The 17,796-nt window shown below is 47.5% G+C and overlaps 1 protein-coding gene across 1 annotated transcript; it reads left to right on the forward strand.

The window, feature by feature from the left end:
• The first annotated feature begins 10,592 nt into the window (after nucleotides 1-10,592).
• On the forward strand, nucleotides 10,593-16,984 carry SPINK4 (serine peptidase inhibitor Kazal type 4). Its single transcript, XM_087822547.1, has 4 exons — nucleotides 10,593-10,653; nucleotides 13,559-13,647; nucleotides 15,399-15,511; nucleotides 16,894-16,984. The coding sequence occupies exons 1-4, from the start codon at nucleotides 10,593-10,595 to the stop codon at nucleotides 16,937-16,939; spliced, it is 309 nt and encodes a 102-aa protein (XP_087678673.1). The 3' UTR covers nucleotides 16,940-16,984.
• Nucleotides 16,985-17,796: the final 812 nt, after the last annotated feature.

Below are 17,796 nucleotides of genomic sequence, written 5' to 3' on the forward strand. Positions count from 1 at the left end.
CTTTTCACTTAAAGGAAGCACTTTATGGCTTCTCTTTGGCATATATGAACTGCCAGCATCACTACTCTTGTGCTTTGGGGCCATTATTAAGTAAAATAAGGGTTACTGAACACAAACACTGTGATACCTTGACAGTTGACCTGATAACCGAGGTGGCTACAAAGTGACTAATGGGCAGGGAGCATCCACTGTACAGTGTGGATACGCTGGACCTTAAAGGGATGAGTCGCACCCGGTGGGGCAGAGTGGGACAGTGAGATTTCATCACGCTATTCAGAATGGCACATAATTTAAAATTTATGTTTACTTCTGAAATTCTCCATTTAATATTTTCAGACAGCAGTTCACTGTAACTGAAACCATGAAAGGCAAAACTGCAGAGAAGTGGGGATTACTGTATACCAAAGCAGTAGATTTTGGGGTGGCATGTTCTACCACCCTTCATTGTGGTTATTGATGTTGTGGTTTCCTTCCCCTTAGTTCCCCCCAATCTGGGCTAGTCACCCTTCACACATCATAGCCAAGTCTGTGGAGAGAGCCTTTCCCTAAGTTCTCACCAAGGCCCCCGCCCCATGGCCAGCCTGCCTGGAGTCTCACGATAGCCTGCAAAACTCACCCCACCAGTGCCCAGGGCACACCCTGCTGGCAGGGGAAGAGAATGAAACCCTAGGCCAGCTGCTCAGCCTCTAGGTGCGCTCACCCTGAATGTCTTTGCTTCCCGATGGCTCGGGCTGCCACAAACCCTCCCTGTACCAGTGTCGAGAATCAATAGGAAGAAACTAAAAGCTCTGAATCCTGGGCTCTGTGGACCTGAGGCTGGCCACTTGCCCAGTCCAGAGGAAAATATGCCTTTCCCCCGTGGACCCTGCTCATTCCCTTCTTCCCAGTCATACCATTATGCCTACTCAGTCGTGGCAGACACCTAGGCAGGGAGGGTTACAGGTCCTCATAGAGAAGCATCTTACAGTGCTAGTATGCTGAGGAATAGGACAGTCATCACTCTGGGTGTTTATGCAAGAATTGTAAATTTAAAAATGAAGCCACAAAGGAGATTTAGGGGGAAAGTAGCTACCTGGTGAGGGGAGAAGATGTGCCAACTGAAGAGAGAGATCCCCTCTTCTATTCCCCTTTTAGACCAAACCATCAGACTTTTAAGATTTTAGCAGCCACTGTGGGGCTCTCCAAGATCTCTTGGATTTCTCAGGGAGGGGGACACAGGAGAATTCTGACTCCCTATTCCTCCTCTGCCACACTATAGTGCTTGAGAGAGGGAGGCCAGGAAACCTAGAGAGAAGAGAGCCTGGAGGACTGCTTGGTGCTCAGTCTACTACACGCTAAGGATCGCCAGGGAGGAAGAGCTTTAGTCCAGCTAGAAAGCAAGGGGGTAGGGGGTTGGGGTTGTTAAAAAAACCCGGAATACAAATGCAAATCTGTAGCTGAGATTAAGGTTGAAAAAAACTGACAAAAATAAAGGGAGAGTCTATGGCCTGGCTGGTGTGGCTAGGTTGCTTGAGCACCGTTCCATTCATGGAGAGGTCGCCGGTTTGATTCCTGGCCAGGTCTTGGGCTCGATCCCCAGTAGGGGGCATGGAGGAGACAGCCGATTGATGTTTTTCTCCCTCTCTCCCTCTCCCTGCCTCTCTCTGAAATCAAGAAAAACATATATTTTTAAAATGTCTTTTTAAAAAGAGAGAAAAAGCCTAGAAAAAGGCCCCAAGTGAATCTCAGAGTTCATCTACCTTATTTAAAAAGTGGTTCTCAACTGGAGGCAATTTTGCCCCCCTCATTGGACATTTGACCATACCTGGAGACATTTTTGGTTGCCACAACTTGGGAGAAAGAATGCCACTGGCATCTAGTGTGTAATACCAGGGACGCTGTTTAACATCCAATAATGCATAGGACAGCCCCCTACAACAAAGAATTATCTGACCCAAAATGTCCTTAGTGCCACTGTTGGGAAAGTCTGCCTTAAAAGTTGTCCTAAAACATCACCTTTAATTTAAAATTTAGGATTTTGCTTGAACCTGTCTTACCACAAGAATTGGGAGAAATTTATTCAGTAGAATAAAATCCATGATTATCAATTTGGAAGTCCAAATCTTTGTCAACAATACTATTTTTCAATTTTAAACCACATCATAAACAACACTACATTTTGCAAAGAGACGTGCAAAATAAAGGACTCTCGGCAATTATTTCCTTTAATTTAAAAGTTTCAGATATTGCTTTGATTCAGCTGTTTTCACACAAGAAATTTTGGGGAAATTTATTAAGTAAAAGGGTTTTTTAAAGTTCAAATAAATAAATATGAGTAGAGGTGGGAAGGATCCCAATTCTGGCCATATAATTAGAGAGATTTTCACACAGGTCCATAAAGAGACAAGTAAGAAGGTATTTTATCTATAGCTGTTTGTGATGGTTGGAGAGCTGGACCCAATGAGGCACTCATCACTGGAATATTCTGTCACAGTAATGAGCAATGAACTAGATACCTACATAGTAATGTAAATAGATCTTTAAAACACAAAGCTGAATGGGGGTGGGGGTGGGGGTGGAGTAAGGAACAGAAAGAGATCGCCAGCATAATTCAATTGATTGAAATTAAAAATACATGCCCACAAAACAATGCATCAAGCTTTCAAGAACACTCAGGAATCTTAGTCATCCCACAAACTTTATAGTCTCTTGGGCATTAGGCATCACTGCCACCTGGTGGTAGCAATTTAAAATTGAGGTGTTATTCAGTTCTTTAAACGTGATATAATCTACATACTATGAAATGTACATATCTTAAATACGTAATTTGATGAATTTTGATAATTATATGCATAAGTGTAATGATCACTCTAAACAATATGTAGAACATTTCCATCACCCCAGAAAGTTCCCTCCTGTCCTTTCCAGGAAAACCTCCCAAACGCTATCCTAGAAGCAACCACTGATTCCTTTATGTCACTAAAAATAAGCTTTGCCTGCTGTAGAACTTACAAGCTGTGTGACCTTGGGTAAATCCTAAATGTCTCTGAGGGCTAGTTTCCTCTTTTATAAAGGGTGTGTGTGTGTGTATTGCCGGGTAACAACAAAACCGAGGCACAGCAAATATTTATCAAGTGACTTTGAGCCTAAGAACCAGACTCTCCCTCACTTGTCTGGGCCCACACCCATGGGCAGCTGAGAGTGCCTGGCTGGGAGTGAGCACACTGCCTCCAGAAGGTGTGCACCAATACCAGGGGCACACCGGACACAGAGGGGAGGAAAGAATGTCCAGGATTCCCAGGACCTGTGCTGAGGACTTTAGCCTTTGGGGCCTTTAGGTCCCACCTTTTGCCCAGCCAGTCACTAACTGTTTTATCCTGCTGCTTTGGCAATAAGAAGATACATGTAGCACCAGCCTGGCCAATCATCGAAGCCCAATCCCCTGGCCACATTGATATGTCCAAGAGATGAGCACATGACTTATCCAGTCCAATCAGAGTCTCCTCTTGGGTTTTTTATATACTGAAGGAGGCTGTGGAGAAGCCCCCTCAATTTTTTTTAGTCCCCAAAGTTAAGATGATGTAAGCTTGCTGCGATGGGACTGAGTGTAGTAAGCCTGTCTGTAGCAGGAGATGATGAATACATCTGGGACTGAATGCAACCTCAGGAGAGTGGGGCAGCAGCCTCCAAAGAGATACATGGGAGTGGGAGATTTGGAACAAAACTCTGGGGCTCCCAGCACACTCCAGGATCCTGTGAGCATGTTGCATGGCCTGTGGTGGTTGCCACTAAGGATGCTGGCTTCCTTACCTGCCACCACTCCAATTCACTGAACACTACAGCGTTAATTATGACACACATGAACTGCATCCCCTGGAGATGAGCACATTGCACACAACCACATGTGGTAGCCCTGATCACAGGCGAGGAACTGAGGCTGGGAAGTGAAATTACTTGACCCACGTCCCATAGGCAAGGTCTCCACACTCCACAGCCCAGACTCTGATGGCCCCACTGCCTCCACGCTGACCCCTAAGGCACTGCACAGTCTGGAGGGTAACCATCACTCAGCCCTCCAACTGAGCCACATGAGCCTGGGAACTGTTGTTCTGTGTAGCACTCCCGTATGCAGGTAACTTTGCGGGTACCTAATTGGTCCAGCTTAGGAAGCCCTGGGTCCTGTGAGTGAATCCATCCCACAGGTAAGGGATTTGCATATGGGAAAATTTTGTGACATCTGTGGCCTTTGTATGACCAGCAATGTTCCCCCTTCTTCTGGTAACAGGATCCCAAGTGTGCTTTGGAGACCTACTCTCCCCCATGGAATACAATCTTTGTGGGACTTTCCATCAAAATGTATTACCTTCCCTGCTCAGGAAGCAGATACTTGACTATTGTTATGCTTTGGGGGCCCAATTCTTTCTTGGGCCTAGTTCTTCAGATTTTCACCTAATTTTTTGTGCAGCTCTGGTAGCAGGCACTGTTAGTGCCCCACCCACATCTCCTTGGCACTCACCATTCCTATACATATCTGCACTTCCATCCACAAACCCTGCAGTCCTTTGGCTGAGCGCTTTCTCTGGATGCCCAGGGATACCAGAGAGGCAGGCCAGTAGTGCAGGGAGTTAAGGACCTCCCTCCAGCAGCTCTACCAGTGACTATGGGAGTTGGTGGATATATATACCAGCTCCTTCACCCCTCAGTGGGGATAACTGAGATGTGTTCTACAGTTCCCTGGCTGTCCCCGGTAGGACTGAGGTCTGGTTTCCCACAATGGTAACCTCAGTAATGTACACTATTGGTTTCCTTCCCTTCCCTGACTTATCCTCACTCTTCTACCTGGAATCACCTCCCAGAAAATTACTTGGAATCTAATATCTTAGGGTCTTCTCTTGAATGAGCCCAACCTAAGTCAACCATGTACTCTTCTGGAAAATTCCTATTCTGCTTAAATTGGCAAGACTCTGTTTCTGTTGCTTGCAACCCATGGACCCCATCAGAATTAATAGTCTGGGGTAGTGTCACATTGCACCTGGCTGTAATAATCTATGGTCATCTTTCTAAAGGTCATCAGAGCTCTAGAAGGAGAGAGTATCTCATGAGTCTTTGTTACAAGTTTTTCATATATAGGCTCAGAGGACTTGAACTCTGAGCTATGCCTATGAATGGAACTGCTTGCTTGGATGATACATGGCCCCAGAATACCAGGTCTCTTGTGATTCCCACATCACTCCTAGGGCGAGGAATGGCCTAGAAATTCCTCCTAGTTGCTAATGATCAAGCCAGGATTCCATGCGCCAAGAGAGACGCCAGGTACTGAAGCTGATGTCTTTGAGCCCAGTAGATGGGTTTGGGATGACTTTTGGAATGAAGCACCACATCTAGGTCTTGGAGGAGATGCTGGATTCTTGGGGGCACCACCAGATGGGCCCAAAACTAGAAAAATGTGGTCCTTGGAATAGAGTGCCACCTCTGTTCCCATATGGACACAGCATAGAGTGATCAGTGACTGGACCCACTGGGCCAACTGGAGCCCAGCCTGGTCCTCAGCTCTCTGAAGCCCTCGGGTCCAGCTGACCGAGAATCTGCAATTGGGCTCCTTGCTTTCCTGAAGTTGCATTCAGTCTTGGATGTATCCATATAGTCAACACATGCATGCCAGGTCCTTCTCAGAGCATTTGGTATATGAGGTGGATCAGATGTCCTCTCACTCTTTCTCTAAGGAAGTGTGGGAGATATTCATGTAGGCAAGAAAAAGCCACAGAGCAAGACAGGTGCAGCTAGATGTCTGTACAGATGAGGGGCTCAAAATGAGGAGGGCTGAGGTCCCTGGACAAAAACCCAAAGGAAGTGATAGAGGGGCATGCCAGGCAGAGGGTGTAATATGAGCAAAGGCTTGGAGGCAAAAAAGCCTGGTGGGTGGTTAATCTAGTGGAGTGAAGGGTTAAGTGGCCAGAGATGAAGTTCAAGAGGCCAGCAAAAGCAGTCATGGAGGATGTGTATGCTCTGCCAAGGAGTTTGGTTTTCATACTTAAGTCAATAGAGATTGAATAATTTTAATGGAATTGACTAGTAATGATTGAATAATATTAAGCAGAGGGATCAAGTGGGTATTTTTGCATTTTGGAAAGATTGCTCTGGAAGCAGAATGGAGGATGAATTTGAGGTGGTGAGGCCTTAGGCAGGGAGACAATCTGAGTAAGGAAGGCGAGAGATCATGGAAGCCAAACTAGAGCAATGACTGAGGAAATGTAAAGGAGGTGATGGATGTGAGAGATGGAGAGGAGGAGAAATCGGTAAGACCTGATTCCTCGAATGCAGAAGAGAGTAGTTCAAGGTGATGCCCAGGTCTGCCTAGGGCACCTGGATGATGGTGGTGCTGTCCACCCAGTTGGGGAACTGGGAGGTAGGCTATCTTTGGGTGGGTAAGTTGATGGTAAGTTGACTTTTGGACATATTGAATGTCCATAAATATCTATCACTATTTCTATGACTGCTCTAACCACAGCATTCTATAAATACCTGTCAAGTGTTCATGTGTCCATTCCTTTTCACCACCACTGTATACTGCAAGCTCCTTGAGCACAGGGATGTTTCTCACTCATCTCTGTGGCCCCAGGACCTGGCACAGTGACCCGTACCCAATAGTAGGTACTCAATAAGTGTCCATTGAATGGCAAGGTGGGTGTCCCCATGGAAGAATGACTTCAGTCATTCCCATCGCTGAGTCTTCCTTGGAGTCAGATCCCAAACAAGTAGGTGATATCTCCATTTGAAGAAGTAGAGGGGTGCCCTTTTCTCCCACTGCTATTGTGGGTCCCCACAGGCTTGGACCAGGTAGAATGAGAAGTGGCCAGAGCTGGGACATGGAGTCAGGTGGCCGAGGAGTACAGGAGAGGACAGGCTGTGGAACTGGCTGTACCTAGACCAGGCCTTCTGGAGTGGGTGACCACACCTGGGCTGCTCATAGCAGGTAGATGGGCAGGTGGGAGCACTTAAGGCTGGAGGAAGGGTGGAGCAGGATGTGGGCTGAGGGGCCAGCAATAGTCCAGAGGCAAGCTGACCATGTTGTCTCTGCCATATGGCAGACTTAGGCCTGTTTGAGCTCAGCTCACCCACCTTAAGCCAAACAAAGCCACCGTTCGATCAACTTATCAACAAGGCTTGTGACTCAGACCTAATGGATCTTGTGTTGTCATCAAGGAGGGGCTGTATTCTTGGAGGAGCTGGGCACCAGTCCAAGTCTTAGCACACAGCATGAAGGCTAGTGGGTTGGCTTAGCCAGCTCACATGTACCAGTCTTCACTCTGATGTGGGGCAGGAGATGGAGGAATCACCTGCTTCCCCTGCTTCAGCGTTTTAGACCATCTCTGTCTTTATGTATTGATCCCTAGCACTTGTATAGGTGCCCAGGACTGTTAAGGCTTGGCCTCTGCCTACTTCCAGGAATCTCCAATCAAGGTGCTTCCTGGCATCACATTAGCTGCACACATCTCACCTCACACTCTTCCCCCAGGCCCTCACAGCTGCCCTGGGACTCAGGCTGGTATTGGTACCTAACAGTGTGCTCACTTCTCAGATGGGAGCATATGTGCAGGCCCAAAGAGGTGAAGGGATGCACCCACGTTCACCCAAGTTGGTGGCTGGGCTGGGACCTGAGCATGAGCTGGCCCTCACCTCCTGCTACTCAATCCCTTGTTCACTCTACTCTAGCCAGAATGGACTCCTTGATATTCACCTCCTGAGCATGCCAAGCTTGTTAACCCTCCGAGAACCTTTGCACCTGCAGTTCCTCCACTTGGCAGGCTCTTCCCCCTGGTTCCTGCAGGACTTGCTCCTTCCTGCTTGTGTCACTATCTAAAAGAGCAGCCTCCTTCCCTTTTGTCACTTTCTCCCTATACCACTTAATTTCTCTTCTACATATCATGTGTTTATTTTATATTTATTTGTTGTCTGTCACTGGAATGTAAGCTCCCTAAGGGCAGGGACCTTCTCTATCTTATTCACAGCTGAATCCCTGGTGACTAGAACAGCATGGAATATAGTAGATACAATATTTGTTGAAGCAATGAACAAACCCAGATCACCTCACTCCTGTCTCAGAACTCTCCCTCTGTACTTCTCTGCACCCCAGAGAATCCAGAGCAGGGGGATAGTGAGGGAGGGGTTGGCTCAGGCTAGAAGAAAGCACTCTTGTTCCTTTGCCAGAGACACACCAGGCTCTCTGACCAGGCCTGCCATCTGTAGTCTGGTGTGTGTCAGGAGCCTCTCTTGGGCTCTCACAGCATCCCAGAAGCATGGAGTCTCAGGGAAGCCAACCTCTTGTGTGAGGAAGGACTCTGTTCAAAGCCATCCCACAATGAAAATGGCAGGTAGTGAGCTCATCAGTGGAGGATGACTTCCTGGTGGGCCTGTTATAGGGAGGCCTGAGTAAAACATGGGAGACATGCCCTGGCTGATGTGGCTCAGTAGTTAGAGTGTCTGCCTATGCACCAAAGGGTCATGGGTTCGATTCCCAGTCAAGGGCATGTGCCTGGGTTGCAGGTTCAATCCTCGGCCCCGTTTGGGGTGTGTTCAGGAAGCAACAAATCTATGTGTGCGTGTCTGTCTCCCATTGATGTTTTTTTCTCTCTCTCCCTCTCTTTCTCTCCCCCCTCCTCCTCCTTCCCTCCCTTCCATTCTCTCTAAAAATCAGTGGAAAAAATGTCCTCGGATGAGGATTAAAAAAAACACCCACACAAACAAAAAAAATGGGAGACAGGACCTAGATGACCTTTAATGTTCTCCTTTTATGAGATGTTCTGGCTCTAGGACAGGAAATTATCTTTAAATATTTGCTCTGCCTGGCTAAGCAATGGAAGTATAGCTGCCACCTGCCACAGAGGCATCTGAGGGCCATGCAGGTTCCTGAGGAGGGGCAGGAGGATCCTGAAGCTGAGTCATGACCATCGGGCTGGGCTGCAGATCCAGGGCTTCTGTTGGTGTGTAGGGGTGATTGTCTGGCTGCTGGGACCCCCAAGGGGTTATTCTTGAACAAGAATCCTTCCCATTGACTCATTTAACTATTCTCACAACTTTTATCTGTAAGCTTGAATTTAAAAAAAGGTTTTTTGGGAAAAATCCTAAATTTTTTAAAAAATATGATTTTATTGATTTCAGAGAGAAGAAGGGAGAGGGAGAGAAAGATAGAAACATCAATGATGAAAAGTCACTGATGATCGGCTCCTCCCGCACGCCCCCCACTGAGGATGGAGCCCAAATCCAGACATGTGCCCTGACTGGGAATCAAACCTCAACCTCCTGGATCACAGGTTGATGCCCAACCCTTGAGCCACGCCGGCTGGGCAACACTGAAATTTTTATTCAAATATTTTTGAGTGAGGTCCAGCTTTTGTAGATTTAAATTCTCCTATGAGAAATCTAATCTGCAGATGGAGCTAAAAATCACTGATCCAAGTGAATTAAAGAAATATATATATAAATAAAATTTTGTTATTCATTTAAAAAATTTTTAAATTTATTGTTTTGAGAAAGAGACAGAGAGAGGAATATTGACCCGTTGTTCCACTTATTTATGCATTCATTGGTTGCTTTTTGTATGTGCCCTGATCGGGGATTGAACCTTGGCTTATTGGGATGATGCTCCAATCAACTGAGCTACTCAGCCAGGGCCGTTATTCTTTTAATAAATCAGAAATTCTTTGAAAGCAGATAACCAAATTATTTCATTCATATATACTGCATAAATATGAAGTAGTTTTAGGAACTGATTTTTCTTGAAAAGAATCTTGTCTTCATTTAATCCATTAAAATGCAAATAGACAGATAATACATGCAAAGCATGAGGGCATCTTCCTTATAATATTTTATTTTGCCCTTTCCCTGCTCCATCAGTTGTACCTTCATCATGAAGGATGGATGGATGGATGGATGGATGGATGGATGGATGGATGGATGGATGGATGGGAGGGAGGGAGGGAGGGAAGGGGGAAGGAAGGAAACATTTTTGTTTACCTTTATACCTCATTTCATACTCTGCAAAATATTTTCCCATCTCCTATCCCCAGTCTCATCTTAACAGAAGCCCTATGAGGGAGCCAGAGCCAGAGCCAGAATTATCACCCCCATTTTGTGCATGGGTAAACTGAGGCAGTTTAAAAAGTAGCTTTTCTGGGGTCACAAAATTGGTTGGTGGAGGCACGCGGAAAGGAATCCATGACTCCAGCCCCTTTTCTCTGCCTCCTGCCACCTCCCAGTTGCTTTTGTTTTTCTTTCTGATCTGCCTCTCTCTCTCTCCTGACTTGGTTTTTCTGTTTTTCTCTTTCTACTTCAATTTCCCTCTTCCTCGTGCTCCAGCCCTCAGCCTGGCATCAGTTTTGCAAGCTGGCATCAGTTTTACAAGTCCTACCCCCCTCCTGCCCCCGCTCAGCATCTCTGCACAGAGAAAGCCCTTTCCAGATGCCAGCGTGCAGAGATTAACTCTGGGAGCCACTCCTGGCTTCTCCATCTGGCCCCAGATAAGATAAGGGTAGGGACCAGCACTATAAACAGGCTCCCATCCTTCCCCTGGCCCAGGCTTCAGCTAGCTGAGCCCACATCAGCCCAGGATCAGCATGGCTGTCCGTATGTGGGTGGTCGCCCTGGCCTTGGCTGCCCTCCTCGTTGTGGACAGGGGTGAGTGGGCAGAGCTTGGATTCTCTGTGGTTTGGCATTGGTAGGTGAGCTTGAGGTGGGGGCAGAGGATGGGCCTGGAGCACCCTGTGAGGCCTGTTTTCTGCATGTAACGTTTTTCTGCACCCCTCCACCATGGTGGGGAAAGTCCTGGGCTAGGAGAAAGGAAATCTGGGTTCAATTTCTGACTCTGGCCTAGGATTGCAAAAATCCTTTCCCTCTTGGGGCTGTATTTCTCCAGCTGTAAAGCAGGAGACTGTTCTAGTTCAAAGTTGCAATGAGCAACTACTGGGCTAGAGATCAGGGGGGCAGAAAGGAGCTGGCCTATCTCAAGGGCGATATACAAGTCTGCTGGCTGCAGGGTGGTGGGTCCTGAAGGAAGCCTAGCCTGGGTCCTCTGAGCTTTTAACCACTCTGACAGGCTATCACTGTGGGACTGAGAGCAGCCATGTAAGCACATGGGAGCCCTCTTCTTGGGAGCTTCTGCCCCGGATTGGACACGTGCAGCTGAAATGGGGTTTCTCAGGGCTTGGGGCACCTCTGCAGTCTCACACATGCTGTGTATAAGGGATTGTTCTCATTGTTCTGGGCCCTTAGGACATATTAGTGAGTGTAAATCCAATGGGGAAGGGGGGGGGTGAGGAATAAACAAAAAACAAGATAGGTGTAATGTATGTTAAATAGTATGTTAGAAGGTGATAAAGGCTAAGGGAAAAAATATGCGGCAGGATGATGGGGTTTGGGATGGGGTTGTAATGACAAGTCAGGGGAGTTTTCCCTCAGAGGCTGATGTTTGAACAAAGCTTCAAGGAGGTGAAGTGAGCCATGTGAATATCTGAAAGAAGGTTCCAGGCAGGGGAAACAGGCAGTGCAAAGGCCCTGAGGTAGGAGCATGCCTGGAGTGTTTGAAGTACTATAAGGAGGCCAGTGCAATCGAAGGGGACTGAGAGGCAGGGTTCAGAGTGCTGGGACAGGGGACTAGAGGCAACCAGGAACTGTAGTGCGTAAGGCCTTGAAGGCCAATGTGAACTTGGCTTTTCCTCCGAGTGAAATGGGAGGTAGTGAAGGGTTTTCAGGAGAGTTATGTTGTAATAGGTTCGCTCTGGTTACTGTTGAGAAGACTAAAGGGGGAAGCAGGGAGGCTACTTAAGACCCACCTCGACAAAGTCATGATGCTACAGGGCAAGGCCTTCAGGACATCAAGGCCATTGACCTCATGGCCAGTCCTACAGATATTTCCCCAGTTGGGGGACACAGACCCAGAGCCTGGGGCCTCTGGCCCAGTACAGCCTGCTTACTCCCAGCCTGGCTTCCTTTCCCTGAGTACTTCTGTTGGGAACACTGAGGCAGCCTGCCCTGTAGAGAATCCATGTGCCCATTTCAGATTCCTGCCTTGGCTGAGTGAGGAGACACCTTGGGCCAAGGTCAAGGGCAGCCTGGGGAAAAATACTTCTTCCCACATCCTCCAGGAAAAAACTCTGACACTACAGGGTTCTGAACTCTTCCCCACAAAATGCAATTTAATGGTTAATTCCCAAACACTCACTGTATGGGGGAATTGCCACATGGAGGCAGAAGCAAGAGCCCCAAGGAGCTCAGGCCCATGGGAAGGCAGCAGTGACCCAGTGGGACAGCACACAGTGGCATGGAAGACGGTGCTATGGTCTGAATGATTGTGGCCCCCCAAATTCATATACTGAAATTCTAACCCCCAAGGTGATGAGAAGGTAAGTCATGAGGCTGGAGCGCTCATGAGTGGGATTAGTACATTATAAAGAGGCTCCAGAGAGCCCCCTAGACCATTCTACCATTGAGGACATAGTACAAAGGCACAGCATATGAACCAGGAAGAAGGCCCTTACCACACACCAAATCTGCGGGCACCATGACACTGAACTTCCCACATCCAGAAATGTGGGAAATAAATGTGGGGCTTTTTGTTTTTTGGGGTTTTTAAATTGTTAATAGTTTATCTGAGCCAAACTCGATGACATATGCTGGGAGCAAGATCTCAAATGCTCCCCAAATGTTTGGATATCAGGGAGGGCTTCTCTGGAAAGTATATCTGAGCCTTGAAAAAAGGGTATGTGTCAATAGGAGAAGGGGAATAAGGACATTTCAGGCAGAGGGAACAGTATGTGCCAAAGTAGAGCCTGTTCTAGGAAGAGTAGGCTGTGATGTAGCGACATGGAGAGGAGTGCTAGGAAGTGAGTCCAGGGACAAGTTTGGGAGCAGCTCATGCAGAGCCCTGAACATAAAATGAAGGAGCTTAGTGATCATAACAGGTAGCCTAGAAGGGCTTTATATTTTTTTAATGCTTTCTTTGTCCCCTAACAGTTACCATGAAATGCACAGATCTTATCACTCAATGAATTTTATTGAATGAATTTTGACAAGGCATATAAATGTGTAACCCTGACCACTATCTAGATACAGAACATTTCCATTGCCCCCAGAAATTTCCGTGTCAATCCTCATCCCGGCCCCATCCCCAGAGGCAACCACTGCTCTTTATGCTACCATAGGTTCTCTTGGCCTGTTCTAGAATGTCACATAGAAAGCTGCATTTATTCCCCAGGCTGCCCCTTTACCTTGACCCAAGGTGCCCCCCTCCACACAGTATGTATAGTCTTTTGTATCTGGCTTCTTTGGCTCGGCATGTTTTTGAGATTCAGTCATGTTGTTACATTATCAGTTGTTTGCTCATTTTTATTGTTGAGTTGTATCTCACTATTGAAGAACACTTGGTAATTTCCAGTTTTGGAAATTATGACATGGACAGGGTTTTGGGCAGTGTGGAGACAAGGCTAGATTTGCATTTTGATGCCCCAACGCCAGGCTTAAACAGCACATCAGAGGTCCCTTAGTCTCCCTTTTCCCTCTTTACCTCGGAAATCTCTTATAATAGCATTATCAAGAGAAGCTAAAACCACAGTGTCTTGTACACCTCTAGTGATGGAGAACTCTCCACTTCTGGAGAAAGTCCCCTTCATTCAGGTATGTATTCTCAATGCTTGGCACATATTAACTGTTATTTTTATTATTACATGGGACATAATTCCAGTGGAATCTGACTAATAAGGAACAGGCTGGACTATTCTTAATGCTAGACTTTTTGTCTCTGTTCATGCAACCCAAGGTCACATCAGCTTCCTGGGAGCCTCACTGTCTGGTGACTCACTACCTTTCCTTGAGGAATTTGAGATTGGCTAGTGGCAGAAACACGTCCTCCGATGAAGCAGTCCTCAGATCCCTAGACCTGGGGCCTAGAGCAGATATCACCTAATTCTTGCTGTTTTGCCTTTCAGATGTGCCAGTGTCAGCAGAAAAGCTCATTTTCTCAAGAATGGTAAGGCAGCTGCTTGCAGTTCTGGTCTTCCCTCTATAGAGGGGAGCCCTCCCATATATGCTGGAAAACCAACGTTTTTTTCCTTTATACTCCTGCTCAGATAACTCCCATCGCTCTATGGTGGTCAGGGTGGTCTCCTGAGCCCGTATGTTCCCCAGGCTAGCCCTTCCAGGCTGAGCAGGTCCAGCCCCTTTGCCAAAGTTCCAAAACTGGCATCAAGGCCCCTGCCAGCAGTGAGATTCCCCCCACCCAGGCTCAGCAGGATCAAGTGCACTCTCTGCTTTGTACAGTGCAGATGGATAGGCTGCAAGGTCCAAGCCAAAGAGGTGATCCTGGCACACTGAATGGCCCTGCAGAGATGCCAGCCTCTTCCAACCATACCCCATCATCTATCTGTTCCTTCACTCTGATGCATAGACATCAAGTTCTCCCTGAACCCTGATTCCACCTTGGCCCTGGGCTTGAGGCAGTGGTGGTGGCCTCCTGGAGACCCTCAACACACCCTTCACATAGGTGAATGAGAGGTTCAAAGCCACCTACCCATCCAGCAGCCTCAGCATCTTCACTGTCAACCCATCAGAACCCAGCTCCACTTGCTCTGTGCCAAAGAGCCAAATACTTTCCATACATTATTTCAATTACCATATGTGAGAAGACTACTATTATTAGAGTATTTGCAGATGAGGAAACTGAGGCTCAGAGAGTAGATGTACTCACCCAAGTTTACACACCTATTCAGTGAAGAACTTGGGTCTCTAAGGCCTAGGGCCTTCACTGCTACACCACACTACCTCCCAGCCCTATCCCTATCCCAGGCCCTGATCCCATCCTGAACCAGTTCTGAGTGACCTCAGGCCTGGCCTGAAACCCCTTCAGACTGAGCCTCAATTAAGTCCCAAGCCCTGTCTTATTTCTCCAGCTTTCCCATACCAGGGACAGGATAGGTTATGCAGGCCAAGGTGAGTTCAGGAGAGCCCCAGGGGAGGAAGGGCCTCCTGGGAATGATGGGTGGTTCTATCTCCTGGGGTCCACAACGGAGCCAGCAGCAAAGGTTCCAGTTAGACCCTCTGAGGAGTGTATGAACCTATCCCTAGGAGCTTGGGGGCACACACTCACTCCACACACATAGACATAAACACAGGTACACACTCATCCAAGTGTGCATATTTGGGCTCAGCAGACACAGGTACACACTAATGTATATATAGCCACAGACACAGTCATGCAGGTCTACACAAACAAATGTGCCAGGGCCCTGAGTGGTTGGTTTCATGCTCACCGGACTCACACTGGGGCCTTTGAATCTGGCTCCTCCATGGGGCTCCAAGCAGAGCCCCTGAGGTCCTCCTCACTGCCTCTGAATCCTTGAGTGACCTCCCTCCCGTCTTCTCTTTCACAGCCCATCTGTGAGCATATGGCAGAGTCTCCAGAGTGTTCCCAGACATCTAACCCAGTCTGCGGCACTGATGGGGTTACATATGACAATGAATGCCAGCTTTGCTTAGTCCGGATGTAAGTCTACTCCCCATTTTTCCCTATATTTGCTTGTGTGGGGAGCCATCTCTGGTGCATACAAGTCTGAAAGGAGCAAGACTTGACCTGCCTCTTTCTTCAAACACACTTGACCTGGGAAGAATCCTCCAACATTTTCCTGTAACAGAATGAGCACAAGTGTAATTCATGCACATGGTTCCAAGCAGAAAGCCACAGCTGGTGGGGGGTCGGGAATGAAGGCAAAAATCCTGGGTCCTTTTCCTTGTTCTGACCCTAACTGATTAGGTGGCCTCGTTTGATTATTTATTCATCCAGTCAACAATTATTTATGGAGCACCTACTATGTGGTAGGCACTGGGGATACAACAGGGCATAATAAGCTAGACAGCATCACTGGCCTTCGGGGGCATACAGTTAGTCTAAGGTGGAAGCCAAGCTGATGGTTAGCCAACTGCAGAAAAGAATGCTAAAGGCTCAGATGGGAGCACACAGGGTTCTGCGGGTACAGGGCAAGGACAGGGAAGATTTCCCAGCTCTGAGGGATAACTAGAAACTAGCTATGAAAACGAAGAAACAAGGGAGGTAATTCTAAGTAGAGAAATAAGCTTGGAAAGATCTAGAAGGGAAAGTTTATATTTGAGGAAATATAAGAAGTTGGATATGCTGAAGTATAAAATTTAAAGAATAGAGGAGAGGCAAATCTAGAGAGGTGGGCAGGGCCAAAACAAGATCTTGGTATGTCTGATCACCCATTTGGTCTCATGTCTTCATTAATAAGACCCTTGAGTAGGCCAGAGCTAAGTGAGATCATGGAAGAGAAGAAAGTCTTTGGAAGCTACAATTCTCTAGGCAGATAGGCAAGAGAGTAGCAGGACAGTCCTAACGATCATGACTAAACACTCATGATTATACTGGGGGAGAACTGATAGGCTGTGAGATTGTATGTGAGGGATGATGGGGGCAGGGAGGAGGCAAAAGCAACATGCTGGTTTCTAACTTGTGGGCGTGGGCAGTTGGTGGTGCCATGTGCCAAGATGAGGAATGGGGGGATATAGCAGGTTTGTGGGGTGATGATGTCTCTGGACAGTTGAGCCTCTGGGACAACCCAATGGAAATATGGCTTGAGTTTAGGACAAAAGTCTGGGCTGGAGATAGGTTTGTAGTCATTAGCATGCAGTGGTGACTGAAGCCCCAGGAAGCTGAAATCTCCCAGGGGAGGGTATGCAAGAGGGAAAAGCTGAAGAAAGATGTGCTCAGGTACCTCTGAGATCTGCCTTGCACCATACACTGAGTGGGTGGGTAGGGCTCAGTAGGGTGTCTGGATGGACTGCACCAAGTCCCTGAAGGGCACATTACAGTTCCAAAGGAGGTGGCCTCATCCCTGTCTTCTGTGATCCTAGGAAAACCAAACAGGACATCCAGATCGTGAAGGATGGCAAATGCTGATCCCACAGGAACCTCATAAGCCATGAAGCTTTGGGCTGGAGAACAGTGGTGGGAGTGGGAAGGATGTGACATGAAATAAAAGATCCAGCCCAACCCACCAAGTGGGCCAGTATCTTTGGGGGCTTTGGGGAGGCGGTGTGATGGATCTGGCCCCATCTTCCATACTCTGAAACTTATGTCCTCTCCATCCCTCCTATGCTCCTCAACCCTGTCACATGCTCCCCTAGAGATCCCAGGTCCTTTTTCCCTTTCTGAGGTCAGGGTTCTGAGACACTAGCCCCTGGCTTTAGGGCTCTGTCTGCTCAGTGCTCCTGTCCGAATAAGGCCAAGAACCTAGGTGAGATCTATGCCCTCTGCCACTGCCAGGGTGCATGGCCCAGCTTCAGAATCCTTTGTGAGGGTTCCACAATCCCTCATGGCTTTCTCCCTGACCGATCCAACATCCTAAGCCTCTCTCTCTCACATGCACACACACACACACACACACCCAACCACAGCTGATATTCAGGTAGTGTACACGGTACAACTGAACTGCTTTTATAATATTGAACTAGGTTTATAACAGTTGAAATAGCTGCTGCCTCAAGCCCTTGATGTCCTCCTGCACCCTTTTCACCCACAGCAGGATGACTCTAGATCCTGCTCTCTTTTGGTCAACACCCACTCTGACTGGTTGTTAAATATGTTGACATTAGACACAACCCCAGGCACACACAGCACACATGCACTCACACAATGGCCCATAGGAACACACAGCATTCAGAAATCTGACCACAAAGGCCCTGGCCTATGATATATGTCAAGTACCCCCTCTTTAGGCCAAAGCTTATAGGAGGAACCTCTTGATAATGGTGGTG

This window comes from Miniopterus natalensis, chromosome 12, assembly GCF_054644295.1.
Source record: "Miniopterus natalensis isolate mMinNat1 chromosome 12, mMinNat1.hap1, whole genome shotgun sequence".
In the NCBI taxonomy this organism is placed as follows: domain Eukaryota; kingdom Metazoa; phylum Chordata; class Mammalia; order Chiroptera; family Miniopteridae; genus Miniopterus; species Miniopterus natalensis.

Excerpts from the sequence above, each read along its gene's own strand:
- SPINK4 (XM_087822547.1), top strand. The coding sequence starts at position 10,593 with ATGGCTGTCCGTATGTGGGTGGTCGCCCTGGCCTTGGCTGCCCTCCTC. Across the intron at positions 10,654-13,558 it reads CCTCCTCGTTGTGGACAGGG|CATTATCAAGAGAAGCTAAA; the intron begins GTGAGTGGGCAG and ends CTCTTATAATAG. Across the intron at positions 15,512-16,893 it reads CAGCTTTGCTTAGTCCGGAT|GAAAACCAAACAGGACATCC; the intron begins GTAAGTCTACTC and ends CTGTGATCCTAG.